Here is a 17,477-nt window from a genome sequence, read left to right as displayed (position 1 = left end):
ATCACATGAGCAAAAAATGACTAATGTTTATAAGAAAAAATAGGAAGATGGTTGAAATCACTTCAGGAAAATTAAAATGGAAGCAGGTTTAGCTGTAAGACACTTAGAAGCCGGCGGGGGGGGGGGGGGAGGCAATGGTTAAGAGCTTGTCTGTTAACCAAAAGGTTGGTGGTTCGAATCTGCCCACGCTCCTCTGGAGAAAGACAAGGCAGTCTGATTCCGAGAAGCCTTACAGGCTCAGAAGCCCTGTGGGACAGCTCTCCTCGGCCCTATGGCGTTTCCAGAGTGGGAAGCAATTCACCAGTCGTCGGTCTTACAGGGAAACTGATTAGAAAAATAAGCCAACTTTGGGGGATTTGCTCTTTTTTTTTTTTAATCATTGGGGCTCGTACAACTCTTATCAAATCCATCCATCCTTCCATCCATTGTTCAAGCACATTTGTCCATTTGTTACCATCATCATTCTCAAAACATTTGCTTTCTACTTGAGCCCTCATATCAGCTCCTGGGGGATTTGTTCTTAAAACACTTTCTGGACAAAAGCTCATGTGTGCCGGGTGGATGGGCTTGGGCCGTGGTCTCCGGCATTCTCCGTCCTCCCTCCCCTCTCCCCCCACCATGGAGACAGTTGTGCAGGGAGGAGATTGGAGCCTCACTGTCCCAGGGCTAGCTAGGCTGCCCTGCCCACCCTCCCACCCACTCACCACCAGCGTGCGGATCTTGATCTTCTCGTTTTTGGTGGTCTTGTAGATCTCCTTGAGCAGCGCCACGCCGTTGGTGATGATGAAGCTGGCGCGGCTGAGCTTGGTGGAGGCGTGGATGAGGGCCTCCACGGCCACCAGCTGGTCCTGCTCGCGCTCCGAGCCGCACAGGGCCACCATCATCTCCATCACGCCCTTGAGCCCCAGCAGCTGGTTGCCCAGGTCAAAGGGGCCCTGCAGGATGCCCGACACGGTCTGGATGGCACTCACATTCTTGTCCATGTCCTGCGGGTCGAACTTGCCCCTGGAGCAGAGGACAGGGTGGTCAAGAGAACGGGCCCCAGAGGGTGGGAGGCTGTGGGGTTTGGAGGCGGACAGAGCTGCCCCCCGGGTGTCCTGTGTGACCCCGGGCAGTGCGCTGGACTTCTCTGTGCCTTGACTTCCTGGCTGGAATGGAGGGTAGTCCTACCACGTCTCGGGACATAGTGAGGGTCGAATGGAGTCCTGGGAAGCACAGTAAAGATGGAACGTCCCTGCAGGACATTTATTAGGGAGAGCCCTTGGAGAAGGGCAGGAAGCAGGCTGGGCAGGGGAGGACTGGGGCTGCAGTACAGTCAGCTGGAAGCTTCAAGCTGTGACAGGGCCATGCTGTTGGATATCAGTTGCCCCACAGAGTGGGTTGGCTCTCCTACCCTGAGGCATTCCCTAGAAGAGGTGGCAGCCGACAGCCTTCCCAGCAGCTGGGGGCAGGAACCTCTCAGTCCTGAAGGGGCTCTGGCAGGCAGCCTAGCATCCAGGGGGACATGACAGGGCCGAGCATGGTGCCTGGCCGTGACACCACCCCACAATGTGGCTGTCTCGCGAGGTGGCTGGGGACAGTCGCTGCCCCCTCCCTGGTCAGAGTCCAGGAAGGCGCCTTCAGAATCTGCCTGCTCTGTGGGAGACTCTCTGGGGACATCAGAGGTGCCATGCCTCTTGACCTTTCCAGGATCTGACCAGGTTCAACACAGGGAACCTGGGTGGAAACGCAGCTGTGTACAAGCGAGAGCAGGCGGCGGGGGGGGGGGGGGGGGGCCTCTCAGAAACTCCACACTGAGAGGGAGAGTCTGGGCATAGGTTGTGCCTCTGTCTCTGACTTGCTGGGTGGCCTTGGGGAAGTCCCTATGGGCCTCAAGGTCTCTGTCTATGAAGTGGGGGAGGTTTGTCCCTCCCGTTCTGACCTTCAAAGCCCTGCACCTCCCCTCCCCTCCTCTCCGCCCAGAAGACCAGAGCCTTTCATGAATCATCTGCCCTTTGAACTAACTAGTTCCTGGGCGGTGCAGGCTGTTCAGCGGCCAACAATTAATCATGAAGGCTGGCAGTTCAAGCCCACCCAGAGGTACTTTGGAAGAGAGGCCTGGCTCTCGGTCATGAGAACGTTGTGAAGTCCAGTTCTGCTCTCTCTTAGGTGGGCGCTCACAACGGCTTGACCCTGGCCCTTGAAACGGGTGCTGGACATGCAGGACATGTCACCTGAGCCTGCCTCTCCAGGGCTGCGGGGGGACGCCTCAGTCCAGCCTCAGCCAGCAGCTGTGTGAACTGCAGTGACCACACCCCTTGGCCACTGGTGAATGCCCTAAGGGCTGCGGGTACTGAGCGGAGCCGGACACTCTACAGCTTGCCAGACCTCTCTTCTCAGGCTCCTCTGGTTGGGCCGGAACCACCAACCTTTCAGTCAAGAGTTGTGCACTTAGCTGTTTCCTGCCCCCCGGAAACTCATAGACGACATCTACCGGAACTCCCGAGACTCAGGAAGTCAGCAGTGGAAGCTGACGCTGAGGGAGAGAGGGGCCGGGGTGTCCTGAGGAGCTGGGCGTGAGTCAGAGGCTGTGGGGCAGAGCAGGGGTCTGCAAGCCGCTGTTGTGGGACACATTCCCAAATCCTCTGAACTGGGAATGGTCCCTACATCTTAAATTCAAAGCTCCCTGCCATCAAGTCAAGGCTGACTCATAGCGACCCGAGAGGACCACCCTGTGGGTGTCCGAGACTGTGACTCTTTACAGTACATCTTAAAAGGGATTAAAAAGAGAGACTATTCCATAAAGGCCTGCAGCCTCCCCTAAAGCCTAAGCTGGTCACTGCCTGGCCGACTTTGGCTGGCCCCTGGGATAAAGGAAGTACAGGGCGAAGGCTGTGTCTCCACCCGCCTACCACTCACCTGGGGTGCTATTGAAGCTTTCAGCTCCGGAGCCACACCCCGGTACCTTCTTAACTGCCGGACTAGTGAAGAGGGCTCCCCAGGAATCGGACTCTCTTACAAGCTACCCCAGTGTGGTAGTTACATAATTTCCTGTCAACTTGAAGTGTAGGGGTGGAGTCTAGCCTGCCAATTAGGTCACAGCCTGATGGTGCCTTCTTGTGCACGTGAGCTCCGCATAAAGAGGGTCCTGGGATCCCCACCCCCACCCTGCTCTCTCTCTGCTCCACCTTCCTGTTGGTGAAACACTGAGGGACCTGCCAGAGCCTTGTGATGCTCCCACCACCATTGGACCCACAAGACTCTGCACCCACCGGCCTGTGACCTTCCTGCATTCTCTCATTGCATGTAGCTTCATGAATCTGAAGAGGGATTTATGGACTAGTATCGGACTTATGGACTTGATCTGGACTGGGCTGGGACGTTCTCCTGATAGATAACTACTTCTTGATATAAAACTCTTTCTTACACATATACGAGTGCCACTGAATTTGTCCCTCTAGTCAACCGGACCTGAGATACCCAGTGACTCGTATGCATGATAGATATGAGGATGATTGGAACACAGGGCAAAAGGCCCTGGAGCCGTGGAAAAGAAGGGAGAAGGCACGTAGAGCAGAAGCTCAGAGGGAGCCACACGGATGAAGGGGCAGCAGAGAGGAGACCCGGGAATTCTGGCTGCTTGGGGCCTGGCCCTGTCTACTCTCTGCAGGCCAGCCAGTTCTTGAGTCCCCGACAAGCTGACCCTGTTCCTCTCAACCACAGGAGCTTGGGGCAGCCTTAGTCTGTCCAGTACTTGTCTGGCCCGCCCCCTTCCAAAAGGTGGAACCCAGTGCTGTCCGCAGAGGGAGGGCTGGACTTGCTGGCGTGCTTCTCCTTCAAAGAGTGCGACAGAGGCGGTGCTGTGCGGCCTCTGAGGCCAGGTGAACGTGGCTGCTGCCACCTCGCTCCCCCTCAGGCGGCCACCCCTGATGTCATGGGGTGGGGACCCTGCAAGCAGCCTCTGGAGAGGTCCACAGGGTGAAGAGCTGAGCCTCCGGCCAGCAGCCACGGGAGGAGCTGGCTTGTGAAGAACAAGGAGCTAAGGCCTCCCTCCAAGAGCCCTGTGAGCGCGTCATCCTTGGGTGAGGTTCACGTGGGGGGGGAGCTGAGGCCTCCCGCCAGCAGCCAGAGATTGTCAGCTCCCATCTAGGCTTCCATCACTTGGGCCGCAGTGGAGAGCTCGCCCCAAACCTCTGTGGGTGGTAAAGTCTGTCTCCCGGCTAAGTCACACCAAGGTCCCACCCCACCGGGAGAGGGTGGCGCGAGTTTCAGCTGCTACATCTGGGGTCTGGGGGTCGTTGGTGGCACGCCACAGAGAACCAGCCCCGGCCCGGCCCAGTCCGGCCAGGCCTGCCTGGGGGGGGGGGGGCAGCGGCGGGGGGGCAGCGCTCACGTGATGTACTCCTCGCAGATCTTGCGGAAGTGCTCGCGCTCCGGGTCGCAGCGCAGGTCGTCGTAGAGTTTGTTGATGAGCACGGAGGCCAGCATGCGGGTGTTGTCCGTCAGGGGCAGGCAAGACGGCAGGTCAGGCACTTGCCCCACCACCTTCAGGATCTTTCTCAGGCCTGCAGGAACGAGGAGGGGAAGATCGCTGGGGCATCCTCTGTCTTTGTGAACACAGGCCCCCCTGCAGTCATGTCTCCCCAGCTCCCTCCAGCCCGGCCCACATGTCTGAGGCAGCACACGGTGGACAGTGCAAAGCCCTGGAGGAGGACCAAGGGACGGGGCCCCACACCTGCCCCAACACGCACACAGACCCCAATACACACACACAGACCCCCAACACACACAGACCCCCAACACACACACAGACCCAACACACACAGACCCCCAACACACACACAGACCCCCAACACACACAGACCCCAACACACACACACAGACCCCCAACACACACACAGACCCCAACACACACAGACCCCCAACACACACACACACACCCCTGCACTGTTCCCCTTCCCCTCCAGGCCCATTTAAAAGTACAACTACTTGCTCCTCGAGCGCTCTCCCGGTCACGGTCGTTCTCAACTACTGCTCTGTATTAGCTCTTCCCTTAGGCGTCGGTTTCCGTATCTGTAAAATGGGCACTCTACCGGCCCTGCAGCGTCTGGGGGCCCTGGCGGCGTACTGGGCTGTGCATTGGGCTGCTAGCTGCAAGGTCAGCGGTTTGAACCCGCCGGGCTCTCCGGAGGAGAAAGAGTTCTGTTCTGTAAAGATGTCTAGTGTTGGGACCCCCAGAGGCAGTTCTGCTCTGCCCTGTAGACTCGCTATAAATTCAAACAGACTCGGTGGCAGAGTTTGGTTTGGTTCGGGTTCACAGAGTGTCCGTCAGTCCACACTCCCTGCCTGGCTCTCCAAGTCCCCCACCAAAGGCACCTGGCCCACCTCCCCGCCCCAACCTCCCCCCTTGTCCTCCCTTCAGTCCTGACCCAGGCCCTTAGGCCTCGTATCTCTCTTCTGCTGGAACTCTGGGCCTGCTCGTTCCCAGCCCCGTCTCCTCCCTGACGCAGAAGCCACTTCCGCTTTGCCCTTTCAAAGCTGGCAACCGTCTCAGCCCCTCCGGGCCGCAGAGCCCGCGGCCTCCGAGGGGTTGCCAAACGCGGCAAGCCTCCAACACCGTGTGCCAGCCTCAGACGCGCGTACGATGAGCTTTATGTTCCGAACGGAGACCAGCAAGGTGGTGACCGTACAAGAACATCTTCGGGAGTCTGAGAGCAACGGAGCAGGGACTCATCCCCTCTCTGAAGGGGCGACTTGACAGGAAGCTGGGAAGGTGACACGGGTGGGAGGTGAAGGGCGGTGTGCTGCTGACATATGGGGACTGCAAGGGGGAGACTCTCCTTTCACCAGCGCTCCGGGCCTGAAGCGAAAGCTGCCCGTGGCAGGCGAAGCACCCTCAGACGCTGCCGTGAGCCCCAACCGCCCCGGCTCACCGTTATCCACCACGTAGATGGTGCGAGAGTTGTCGTGAATGGCGAGGTCCTTCCTGGGGACGTTGTTATTGAGCAGATTCAAGGCCTGGTCCCTGCCCTGGCCCGACACCTTCTTACTGACCAGCATGTCCAGCAGGTGGCTGGTGATGACCTTCAGGTCCTTCTTGGTATCTGAGTAACGAGACGGCGGAGAATGGATCCGGGGACCTCACACTGACGGGCACAGCTGCAGTTTCTAGGAGGCCCCTCTAAATAGCGAATCCGCTGTTTTCTCGATGTTTGAATTTCCCAGGAGCATACAGGTCCCTCACCCCACCCCACCCCCTGAAAGGGAGGGGAATCCACAGACAACACCCCAAAGGCTCCTCGAGCCCCCTTGGAACGCTGGCTTCCACAGCAGACCAGTTCCCCTTCTCGGAAAGTTCTTCACTCCCCAGGCAATGATCAGCAGGGACCCGGGGCCACGATGTAGCTTTCAGGCCACTGATTGAATCAAGTGGTTTCCAGAAAGGAAATCCCGGCTCCTTCCAGACAGTGTACTCTCCACGGGTTCTGGCAAGATGAGGATGGTTCAGATTCTTCGCCCAAAGCTCCGGACTTCCCCGCGTCTGGCGGATCTGAGAGAAACGGAGCAGGGACGCAGTTCCCTGCATCTGCCCTGTCGGACCTCCCGGAGATGTGCAGAGTTTTATTCTCTTACTTGTGTGGAGGCCAAAGTCAGGCAGGCAGAGAAGTACAGGATCTTGGGACCATGTGAGATAAATAGCAGATGAAAGGACTGGGCTATACCACCTAGGGAGGAAAGACGTAGTGGACAGGACAGCTTGTGTCCATAAGTAGAAAGTATGTGTTTAGGATGAGGGAGTAGACTTATTCCAAGGGGTTCCAAAGGGCAGAACTGGGACCACATGCGGGTCAAAGCTATAAGAAGAAAGATTTGAAATAAATCACTTGTTTGTTTATTTCCACTGCCCAACACTCACTATCTCCCAGGAAAGTTCCGGAAGACTGTGCGAGTTGTACAACCAACCACATCCCTCACTGCTCATGCTCTTGGATCGCCTCCTCCCACAATGGCCCCCGCGTGAGTTGCTTTGGCTGATGGACTCTGAGTGACCATGAAATAACCAGAACCTTGAAAAGCCATTGAACACCGACCGGGGCTTGTCCTTGGAGACACTTGCCACCCTGTTATGCAGAAACCCAGGCCAACCATCGGAGAGGCCACAAGAAGAGTCACGGAGGTGTCCTGGTAAATATCCCCAGCTAACCACCAGCCATGCCAGGAAGACTTGGCGCTTCCGGCCTTTCCAGCTGCCATTGACTACCATCAGGTGAGCAAGCCCCGGCAAGGCTGTTGGAAGAACCTTTCACCAACATCCACCCGATTGTGAGAAATAACAGTTGCTCTAAGCCATTATGTTTGGGGGCGGTTTCTTACACTTACTGGATAACAGACAGAACTTAGACCTTTCTGCTAAAAAATGACTCTGGAGGCATTGAAGAAAAGGGAGTCATTCTTTGTCCATGAACATGGGAGGAGAGGCAGCTGGGGCAGACGTCATGGTCAAGAAATCGGTGATCCTGGTCATTTGGTCCCTCTGAAAATCCACTGGATTCCAAGTCGTAGTGACCCCGTAGGAAGGAGTGGAAATGGACCCTTGGGTTTCGAGGCTGTAAATCTTTATGGGAGCAGAGTGTCTTCTTTCTCCCACGGAGCAGCTGGTGGAGTTGAACTGCTGACCTCACGGCTAGCAGCCCATGAGTAACCCACTGTGCCTCCTGGGCTTCTCTAGTCGTTGGTAGCATCCTGGTAATTGGAAATCAATGTGTGTGTGTGTGTGTGTGTGTGTGTGTGTGTGTTAGAGGGCTGCATGAGGAGCTGCCACAGCCTGAGCTCTGACTCACCCAGGGCCCAGGTGAGACCGGGCAGCAGGACAGTGCAGGTGTGGATCTCCAGTGGCCAGATTTACCTTGATCAACGAAATCCAAACCCACTGCCATGGAGTGGATTCTGAGTCCCGGTGACCCTGTATGGGGTTTCCAGGGCTGTCCGTCTTTACTGGAGCAGACAGCTTCATCTTTCTCCCGCAGCTGGTAGGTTTGGACCCGCAACCTTGTGCTCAACAGCCCAGAGCCTAACCCACAGAGCATCAGGGCTCTTTCTCCTACAGCCAAGGGAGGTGCAGCCACTCTGCGCGAATGGCCCTCACACCTGCAGGCAGCTGGCCAGCCAGCAGACAGTGACTGGGAATGTGCAGGCCAGCACACCAGCCTCAGCCTCCCACTGGCCTCTCTGGCCCAGATGCACACCAGAGCCCTGCGGAGGGCTGTTTCTGGGGCATAAAGAACAATCTCCTGTACCAGAGATCATGGCTTGCAGAACAGGGAAGGAATCCTGCAGCGAAGGAATTCCTTAGGGAGAGGGGCGTTGCAGAAATCCCAGGGCAGGCATGTGATGGGGCTGCTGCTGAGAAACTAGCCTGGGCATCGACAGGCACCCAGAGCTACACTTAGCGCTAAACTCACTGGACCACGAAGGGGAACATGAAATTGCAAAAAATTGAAAATTATTTGTAGAGCACATTTATGAAAAGAACACATGGGGATTTCAAGGTGTGCCAAGCAACACGGATACTGCCACACACAGTTGGCCTAGACATACAGTCCTCTCGGTTCCAGGAATCGGTTCCAAGCACACAGTTAGACATGCAGACACAGGTTCACGTGAAGAAGGGCTACAGATGCGTTTTTTATATTCGTGCCAAACTGGAGACCCTCTGCCCGGCTCCCGGGACCAGCTGCTCGAAGGAGCACCCTGGAAGGTCCCAGAAAGAGGAGGAGAAAATAGGGAACTGAACCCAGAATGATGAAGGAGGCTTCCTTGTCAGGTAGAGACAGGTGGGGCTCCCAAGCGCAAGGCCCACAGACACTCTCCAGTCTGGATCCGAACTCACGCCAGTGTTAGAACCACAAATCACCAAAGAGCAGCCAGGCGGCACGTCCCAAGGACAGGCACAGAGACGAAGGAAGAAGGCAGAGGGGAACAGAGGACACAGGGAAGAAGCCTCATCAGGAATGGCGCTATTTTCTCATCTTGACATATGCCTATATTTTCCCCAAAGTTTCCAATGAGCACCTGCTAGGTTTATAATTTAAAAAATAAATAGGTTGCAAAAGTAAAACCTGGCCACCCCCCCTCACCGGGCATGCCCAGCCAGAGGTAGTAATCAGTCTTCCCATCCCCGCCCCCTCTTGGATACAAGACTAAAATCTGTCACTCACCCAAAACCAGGGCCACCTCCTTCCCTCGAAGCTCTTGCTTGTCCTCCCCGGACAGAGCGTCAATGACGGCCTGGAGCAGGTTGCAAACGGCCAGAGACATCTCCTCGTTCTCCACGGCCATGAGGCTACAGAGTCGGTCAACCCGGACTGCGTGCAGAATCGCTGTGGCCTGGACCCCAGCAAGAATGGCAGTCAGCTCAGGGGCCCTCCCTTTTGGCTGCCTTGCAGGCTGGGAGATGGGGGGTGGCTGCCCCCACCCAGCCCTGCGTGGGGAAAGAAGCCCAGGGGATCTATGGGTCAGGGGCCCTCCGTCTGGGGAGACCCCCAGCCAAACCACACCCCTTTCTAGAGGTCCAGTGCTACACAGCCCACAACATGGGCTGTAGAGTGCCGCCCATCGGAGAGAGAGTCCAACCGGAGATGTTGCATGTGTGCAGAATACACGTGGGATTTGGGTCACTTGGTGGAACCCAATGGGCCCCAGGAAGCACCGTTTGAACTGGACTACAGCCTAAAACAAAAACCAAGTCACTGCCATCGAGTCCATGATGACTCCTATCGACCCTGCAGGACAGGGTAGAACTGCCCCTGTGGGTTCATGAGACTGTAACTGTTGACGGGAGTAGAAAGCCTCGTCTTTCTCCTTTGGAGCGGCTTGCGGTTTCGAACTGCCGACCTTGTGGATCGCAGCCCGATTCATAGCCATGTTGTCACCAGCGCTCCTGGACTACTACCTAAAGGTGGATTCACACCTGCCCGGAAGTGCTGAGGAAGAAAAGGTCTGGCTGTTTGCTTCAGTTAAGATTGCAACCAACCAAGAGCACTGCGGGGGGCTAGCAGTTCTACCCTGCAAGCCAGAGCGTCTCCCCAAGATGGCCTGACGTCACAGCAACGTAGCAGAATGGGAAATGTCTCAGCTGACATGTGGAGATCCTATTAAAAAAATTTTTTTAGAGATCCTATTTTTGATATGCTATTTTGATACGCTTTGCTGAAGCAGATAAACAAGTGTTTGATTAACCTCTTTCTTTCTTTCTGGATGTGACTGTGTGAAAGCATAAGGAGCCCCAGTCTCACAGTGGCTGCTGACCACAAGGTCAGGAGTTGGCAAACACCAGCTGCTCTGAGGGAGACGGGCTGAGCTTTCTACTCCCCGAAAGAGTGACGGTCTCAGAAACCCACAGGGGCGACCCTGTCCTGTAGGGTCATTTTCAGGCTGCATCGACTCGATGTCAGGGAGTATAAGAGTATTTACAATTCCACATTCGGCTCACACTGTATTTCTATGGGGCAGGGCTGGCTCCTCCCTCTCAATGTAGGACACACTACCCCCACCCCACCAACCCAAGAGCAGGCAAAGAAGGGCAGCTTCACGGCTCAGCGAGCCCCGTGCCCACCCTCCCTCCTGACCACTCCGGCCTGCCTCTCTTTGCTTATCCTAGAGCATCTGCAGGACACTGGCCTTTGCTTGGTTAGACTCATTTCCAGTTCAAAGGAGGAGTGGGGACAGAACAGACTCAAGCAACCAAGATGGGGCGGGGGCGGGGGGGGACAGACTTTAGAGCTCTTATCAGAGTCTATGTGTGCCAGGCACAGCCCTGCCCACAGGTCATCCTCCAGATTCCTGGGAGGTCAGCCACCCCACCCCACGCACCCCCACCCAGGCCTGCACCCTAGATCGGTGGCCGGCGCACATGCCGGACAGTGTCCGCACTGCGGCCAGCACCAGCTCGGGCCTCTTGGTGTCCAGAAGCTGCAGCAGCAGGGCCATCCCGTTGTTCTGGAAAATCCTCTCGGCGCCCGCATCCTCCCGGCCGAGGACAATGAGGTTGTTGGCAGCCTGAAGGAGAGGGCAGATGACAAGGGTCCTAAGGGAGGTGTGGTGGCCGGGACCTCGGCCCTAAGCCAAGTACAAGGGCTTGTTCCAAAAATGAGGCCATCTTCCTGCCCTTTGAATTCAGAGTCTGACTGACGCCTGGGACCCCAGCCCAGGAACACAATTCAAGAGGAGAAACAAGGTAATTTACAAAAAGCCCAACTTGGTGGCGTGCATGGCCGCCACTCGAGTCCCAAGCAGAATGACCACAGCACAGCTTGGGAGGGACGCGGGTCAGCGGGAGCAGAGGGGTGTGTTCACTCGGACTGCATCGCTGCTGCCGTGAAATGGCATTTGTGCTTGTGGACAAGGATTAAAAAAAAAAAGATAGAGAAATGGGGCATTTTTACATGGAGAACTCTTCCTTCAGGATGGTTTGGTCATTGGCGTTGGCTGGGTTTACCTGTTCAGAGTCACGTGCAGTTGGAGGAATTGAAATCCCCGGATTTGAGTTCTGGCTCTGACACATGCTTGCTTTGTGACCATGGGCAAGTGACAACCCCTCTGTGGGGCTCAGCTGCCTCATGTGTAAAAGTAAGCCCCTCGCCACACCACAGTCTACCACTTGACACCCCATGCACTTTCACGGTCCCCACCCTGGGAGCGGGACCTGAGCCGGACGCCTAAGGGAAGAACTTATGGGGCAGGAGGAGAAGGGGGTGGGAGGAGGTAGGAAACCAGGTGTGATGGTGGGGGTGTGTGATGGTGGTGGATGTGGTAGTGGTGGATGTGGGTGGGGAGGTGTTGGTGTTGGTGTGGTGGTGGAGGTGGTGGGGATGGGGTGGTGATGGTGGTAGAGGTGGTGGTGTGGTGGTGATGAAGGTGGGGGTGGGGGTAGGGGGGATGGGGTTGGTGGATGTGGTGGTGGTATTGGTGGTGGTGGAGCTGGGGGTGGTAATGGGTGTGAATGTGGTGGTGGTGGAGGTGGTGTTGGGGGTGGGGGTGGTGATGGGGGGCGGGGAGAATGGGGTGGTTGGGGTGGGATTTGCGGTGAGCAGGTCTAGCACAGCAACACTGCACACACCAGGCAAGGGCTGTACACCTTTCAAAGCACTTCCATCTCTACCAACTCCTTAGGGCCTCACAGGAGTCGATACAGAAGCTATTTGCATACGAAGTGGATCTAGGGACCACAGCAGGAAAACAAATCCCCCCCAGGCATTGCCTTTCAAGTTCTTCTAAAAGGGAAACACGCCAGTGTTCAGTTCTACCCCCTCCGCCCCCCAACAAGGACCAGAGAAGCACATACAAGTGAAATACAGCGAATCTGAGTGGAGGATGAGAACACGGATCAATGTGTCGACATCCCAAAGAGCCTTTTCTGAGACACTGTCAAGCTCTCTGGGTCGGGACTAGGACGAGGCAAGTGAGGCACTCACCTTGGGGGTGCTGGGGTACAAAACTCAGTGATCAAGGTAAGTAATGCTTAACAAACAACTTTTTACCGATCAAAATTAATGTCAAACAAGCAAACAATCCATGCCGAGCAAAACATCAAGAGTGTAAATAAAGACAGGAATTGACCCTACCACACCTTGATGAGCTACCTCTCGCGTCTCATCCTGACTCTGCCCCTTTCACAGGGGAAACCTCTGTTTCCTAAGCAGATTCTTCAAGGCCCACCCAGTGGTGCCCTGTGATAGGAGGAGCCCAGGGAGTTCTGCACGGGGAAGGGGGGACGGGCAGAGGGCGTCTCGCAGCACCCACCTTCTCGCGTTTCTCAGCCTCGCTGTTCTCGTCCAGGAGGATCTCAAACGTCGCCTGCACCCTCGAGTCTGTGGAGAACTGCATGCGGAGCTGTGGAAGGAGGCGGCGGCGAGAGGGGCGGTGTCTGCGTTACTTCATTCGCTCCCCACAAGGCTCATCACAGTAAGCCTCGCAGTGCCTTCTCGGGGCTCTGCCGCTTCATTCAGTCAGTCATTTAACAAACTCTTACTGAGCAGCTGCTACGTGTCAACACTGCTAGCGACGGGGCAGCAGGCGAGCGGGGCTGCATGTGCCACAGAGCTTCCGGTCTGTTCCCTATGGGCTCGGCCCTCTCAGAAGAGAAGGGATCCTTGCCGCAGCACTAGGCTCTAGCAAACAATTGCTGCCACTGGCTGCTGTGGAGTTGGCCTTGACTCACGGTGACCCTGTGCACCCTTGAAGGAAATGCACAGTGTTTACATTGGCTGGGTTTTGGAAGTAGAGTGCCAGGCCTGTCTTCCTGGTCTCTGTAAGCTGGATGTGCCCTGAAAGCTGCTCAGCCTCATCGCCACACACAAGCCTCCACTGAGAGAGAGGTGATGCTGCCTGTGCGTGAGGGGCACTTCCTGGGCCTCCTGAATAAACAACCAAACAATCTCATGGCCATGGAGTCGATGCTGACTCACAGCAACCCTGTAGCACCGGGTAGAACAGCCCCTGTGGATTTCCAAGACTGTCACTCTTTAGGAGAGTAAAAAGCCTCATGTTTCTCCCAGAGAGCCTCGTGGTTTTGAACTGCTGACCTTGGGGTGGGCAGCCCAGCTAGTTACCTACCACACCACTGGAGCTCCCTGTGAGTCTTCTTCACGAAGGGTGAGAATCCCACAACGGAATCACCCATGCAGTAAACTGTTAGTAATTATTTAAATAGGTACCAGGATCAGAACCCGCGGCAGCTCTAAGCACCGGTCCCAGCAGACGCAAAGCTTCCGGTTGGGTCGCACACTCCCTCCCAGGGCCCATGCCACCCAGTGCTTGGGCTCTCTCATGGAATGGTCCAGCACATGGCGCCTCCCCACCCCTCAGCTCCTTCTGTACCCCTGCTACCTTTCCTGCCAATCTTACCCCTGGGGTTCTTTCCCTCCCAGGGGCTCCCCTCCCCTCCCCATTCTCTGCGTCTTCCTTCATTGTCCTGTCCGTCCTCTGTCCTGAGTCTGCACTCTGGACGGCAGGCTGAGGTCCTACCTCCAGGCTGTCCCAGTACAGGGTTGGGGCGGAGCCTTGGAGCAAGGATCCGAGTGGCTGCTGGCCCTCCTTGCTCTTCCAGATATGAGCCCAATACCCCAAGGGGCGTGACTGAGACAGGACCAGGGTGCAGGCTCTCTCCACCTGACTCCGTGTTCATAGAGAAGAGTGGACGCTCCCCTGGCTCCGGGCTCTCATCTATATGCCGTCAATACTACCCCCCCCCCCCGAGTCTCCACCAAAGGGAAGAAGGTCATGGTGCTGACTGACAGACAGATGAAGTCACGGGATTTTTCTGGGGTTGCTCTTTTCCGCCTCCATCTGGAAATGAAATCTAAGAGAGCTGAGTCTTTGTCCTGGCTGGCTTGTGCCATGCCTGCTCCCATCCCCGACTCCCCCAGTGGTACATCTCTCAGCTCTCTGCAGGGCCTGGCTGCATGTCACTGCCTTCTCCACCCTGGGCAGAGGCGGGGAACGACCAGCCGGCCCCGGGGCTGTGGGAGGCCCAGGGACTCATCAGTGCCAGCTAAAGTCACATGCCCAACCCAAGAGAAGCCACTCAAGCCCTCTCATTACCGGTGAGTTAACTCAATGTGGCCGGAGAATGATGTCATAAATATCCGAGTCTCCCGCTGGACCAATAAGGAGAGTTGCGATACCAGGAGGGGAAGGGGAAGGTAGGAGGCAGAAAAGGGGAACCGATCACAATGATCGACATATAACCCCCTCCCAGAGGGATGTACAACTGAAAAGCGGGTGAAGGGAGACAGCGGTCAGTGTAAGATATGACATAAATAATAATTTATAAATTATCAAGGGTTCATGAGAGAGGGAAGGAGGGGGGAAGGGAGAGAAGGAGAGGGGGGAAATGAGTTGATACCAAGGGCTCAAGTAGAAAGAAAATGTTTTGAGAATGATGAGGGCAACAAATGTACAAATGTGCTTGATGCAATGGATGGATGTATGGATTCTGATAAGAGCTCTACGAGCCCCCACTAAAATGATTTACATTTATATATCTCTCCGAATGCGCCCCCCACCCCGCGGGAAAAATCCCCAGCCCCGCCCCCCGCTGGGAATGGGGAGGAGCCAGGTGCCTGCCTTCTCCTGGATGCTGCTGTTGAGCCGCCTCAGCGTCTCCTGGAAGCTCTGGTTCTTGGGCTCCAGGGTAGCGCAGCGCTGCACGTCCTTGAAGGCCTGGTCCAGCTTCCCCAGGTGCTCCAGGGCCTGGCACCGCCGGAACAGGGCCTTGAGGTCCGAGGAATTGATGTCGATGGCTAGAGGGGGTGACAGCGGTCCTCAGGAGGCTGAGCTCCCGGGGCATTCCCATTTCCCCACCTTAGCCAGGTGCTCTTGTCCGGGTTCTGCGTGCTCCTTGGAGACACCCCCCCCCTTGCGGGCCATCCGGCCACAGCGCCCACTGCGGGAGAGAAAGACCTCACAAGGTCTGCAGTGACTGTGTGACTGTGCAGCCATCTGGTCCACCTCCCCATGCTCGCGTCCCTGGTCCCTGCCAGAGCTCATCCAGCGGATGTTCGCACATCTCCAGCAATGGAGCGGGTGGGGGAGTGGGTCCCTATTTTTCGAAGTCTCCAGGCAGCTCCATCAGAAAAAGCCCCCCTCTTCCCATCTGGAACATGCCTCCCTGTGCGCTTAGTTGTTCTCTCCTAAGCCCGGGCCCAGGAGCACCCACCCCCAGCCCCCCAAATGAAACTCAATCCCTCCTCCTTATGAAAGTCATCCAGGTATTTGCAGACAGCTGTCTGTCCCACCTGGGAGTTCTCCTCTCAGGGCTAAATATTACCACCCCACCCCCGGCTCACGTGACAGCCCCCTTCCCAGCCTGGTTCCCTCCCTCCCAAATGCACTGCAACCACCTGGCCCTCCTAAAATGAAATTAAAGCAGTGCCCACGGTCAAATCCCACACCAGTTTGTGTGCAAGTTTGTCCTCCACTCTGGGCACCATTGCACTGCCAGTGCAGCCCCCACAGGCTTCCTGGGCATAAGGTGGCATTCGTGGGGAACGGGAGGCCCTCTGGTGCCAGCCTGAGTACGTTCATTCCTCCCCAAAGTCAGTGGAACTGCCCGCTGCCACCCTGCAAGGCTGGGAACAGCCACGTGTAGCCAGCCGGCCCCAGCGGGATTTAGGTGCATCCTCTGCATGAGTGCCCCGCCTGGATGCTCTCCCTACATTGCCAGGAGGGCAGTAATTCCTGTACGTGTCTGGGACTCTGGGGGTGGGGGTGGGGGCGGCAGGGCGAGACAGGTAGGTGGAGATGAGAGCAAGGGCAGGGGCAGGGGCAGCTCACCTCTGGAAGCATCTGACGCCGCCTGCACGTAGCTCTCCTGAGAAATGGGGAAGGTCATTTGGTCAGTGTGGGCCCCTGTAGTGAGGGGAGGGGGGCTTGTTGGAGGATTGAGAGAGGGCGGCCCAGGGGAGTGTCCCTCCCTGGGCATGGAAGAGTGGGTGAGCTCTGGCATCGGGTCGACCAGGGTTTGAATCCTAGCTCTGCTTCTCACTACGTGGGAGATCTGGGGCCAGTTAATTAAGCTCCCTGAGCTTCGGCCTTCTCATCCGCAAGATGGAGATGCGGACGTCATTCAGCCGCAGGGAGACTGGCCCCAGCAGACCGATTCTGATCTGGAGGGATTTCTGTCTCGATCAGACTCCGCACAGGGGCAGGGCATGGTGGTCCCTTCAAGGAAAGGAGTGGGCAGTGTCCTCTTCTGGCCCGAGGGGACGGGCGAGAGGGCTAGGTCAATAGATGCTGGCCACCCCAGCCCAGGCCCAAACCGTTTTCAGGCCACAGGCTGCCCGGTTCCGATAGAGCGTGGCCAGCAGGGCCTTGTCCTTGGTCAGCTTCAGGGCCTGGCTGTAGCTCCTGGCCGCGGCCTTGTAGTCCTGGCGCTGGAAGTGCCTGTTCCCTTCCTCTTTCAGCTGTACGGCCTCCACCTCCGCCATCTGTCGGCAGAGAGGAAGGCTCAGTCCCACCGCCCCTCACCCTAGACGGAGGCTGGGCTCCTTTCCTCCAGGTGACCTCAGGGTGAGGAGTCTGCGGGGGGAGGCGGAGGGTGGGGGCTACCACGACTCCCAATTCCAGTGCCCCACAATAGGACACAATGCTTGCTCAGTGCAGGACCTACGTGGAGAGGGGTCCCTGTCCCCCGTGCCTCCTCTGCCCCTCCCAGCCTGGACAGGTGAAGTCCACCCCCCACCCCCTGCCCCTGAAAAGGCCTGAACCTCACTGCAGTCCTCCCCAGCCCAGGGGTGCTCACGGTCTCCGGTGTCCGCTGGACGGAGCTTGAGGTCTGGGCTTCTGTGGTGTGGCTCTCTGGCCCCACAGCCTGGGTCTGCTCCTCCCAGCCCCCACTAGGGAGACTTTATCTCCCTGGCGGCCAGAGGTTCCAGACCATATTTGGCCACGGGGGCAGGTGTCCCTGAAGTGTGTCATGGGTACTCAGGGCCCTTCCC

General features: G+C 57.0%; 1 protein-coding gene across 1 annotated transcript in view; it reads right to left on the bottom strand.

Moving 5' to 3' along the window:
- The window catches only part of UNC45B (unc-45 myosin chaperone B), a 41,969-nt gene that overhangs the window by 15,630 nt on the left and 8,862 nt on the right, over positions 1-17,477 (bottom strand). The window contains exons 4-12 of the mRNA XM_075561406.1: positions 16,800-16,967; positions 16,315-16,351; positions 15,106-15,281; positions 12,781-12,870; positions 10,870-11,037; positions 9,198-9,366; positions 5,913-6,083; positions 4,373-4,544; positions 705-1,005 (exon numbers count right to left, since the gene is read on the bottom strand). Coding sequence (XP_075417521.1) covers positions 705-1,005; positions 4,373-4,544; positions 5,913-6,083; positions 9,198-9,366; positions 10,870-11,037; positions 12,781-12,870; positions 15,106-15,281; positions 16,315-16,351; positions 16,800-16,967 — 1,452 coding nt within the window. The remainder of the gene's footprint in view (positions 1-704; positions 1,006-4,372; positions 4,545-5,912; positions 6,084-9,197; positions 9,367-10,869; positions 11,038-12,780; positions 12,871-15,105; positions 15,282-16,314; positions 16,352-16,799; positions 16,968-17,477) is intronic.

This window comes from Tenrec ecaudatus, chromosome 10 (genome assembly GCF_050624435.1).
Source record: "Tenrec ecaudatus isolate mTenEca1 chromosome 10, mTenEca1.hap1, whole genome shotgun sequence".
Lineage (NCBI taxonomy): Eukaryota > Metazoa > Chordata > Mammalia > Afrosoricida > Tenrecidae > Tenrec > Tenrec ecaudatus.
Note: the sequence above shows the minus strand (reverse complement) of the source record. Positions and strands in the feature narration are given on the sequence as shown.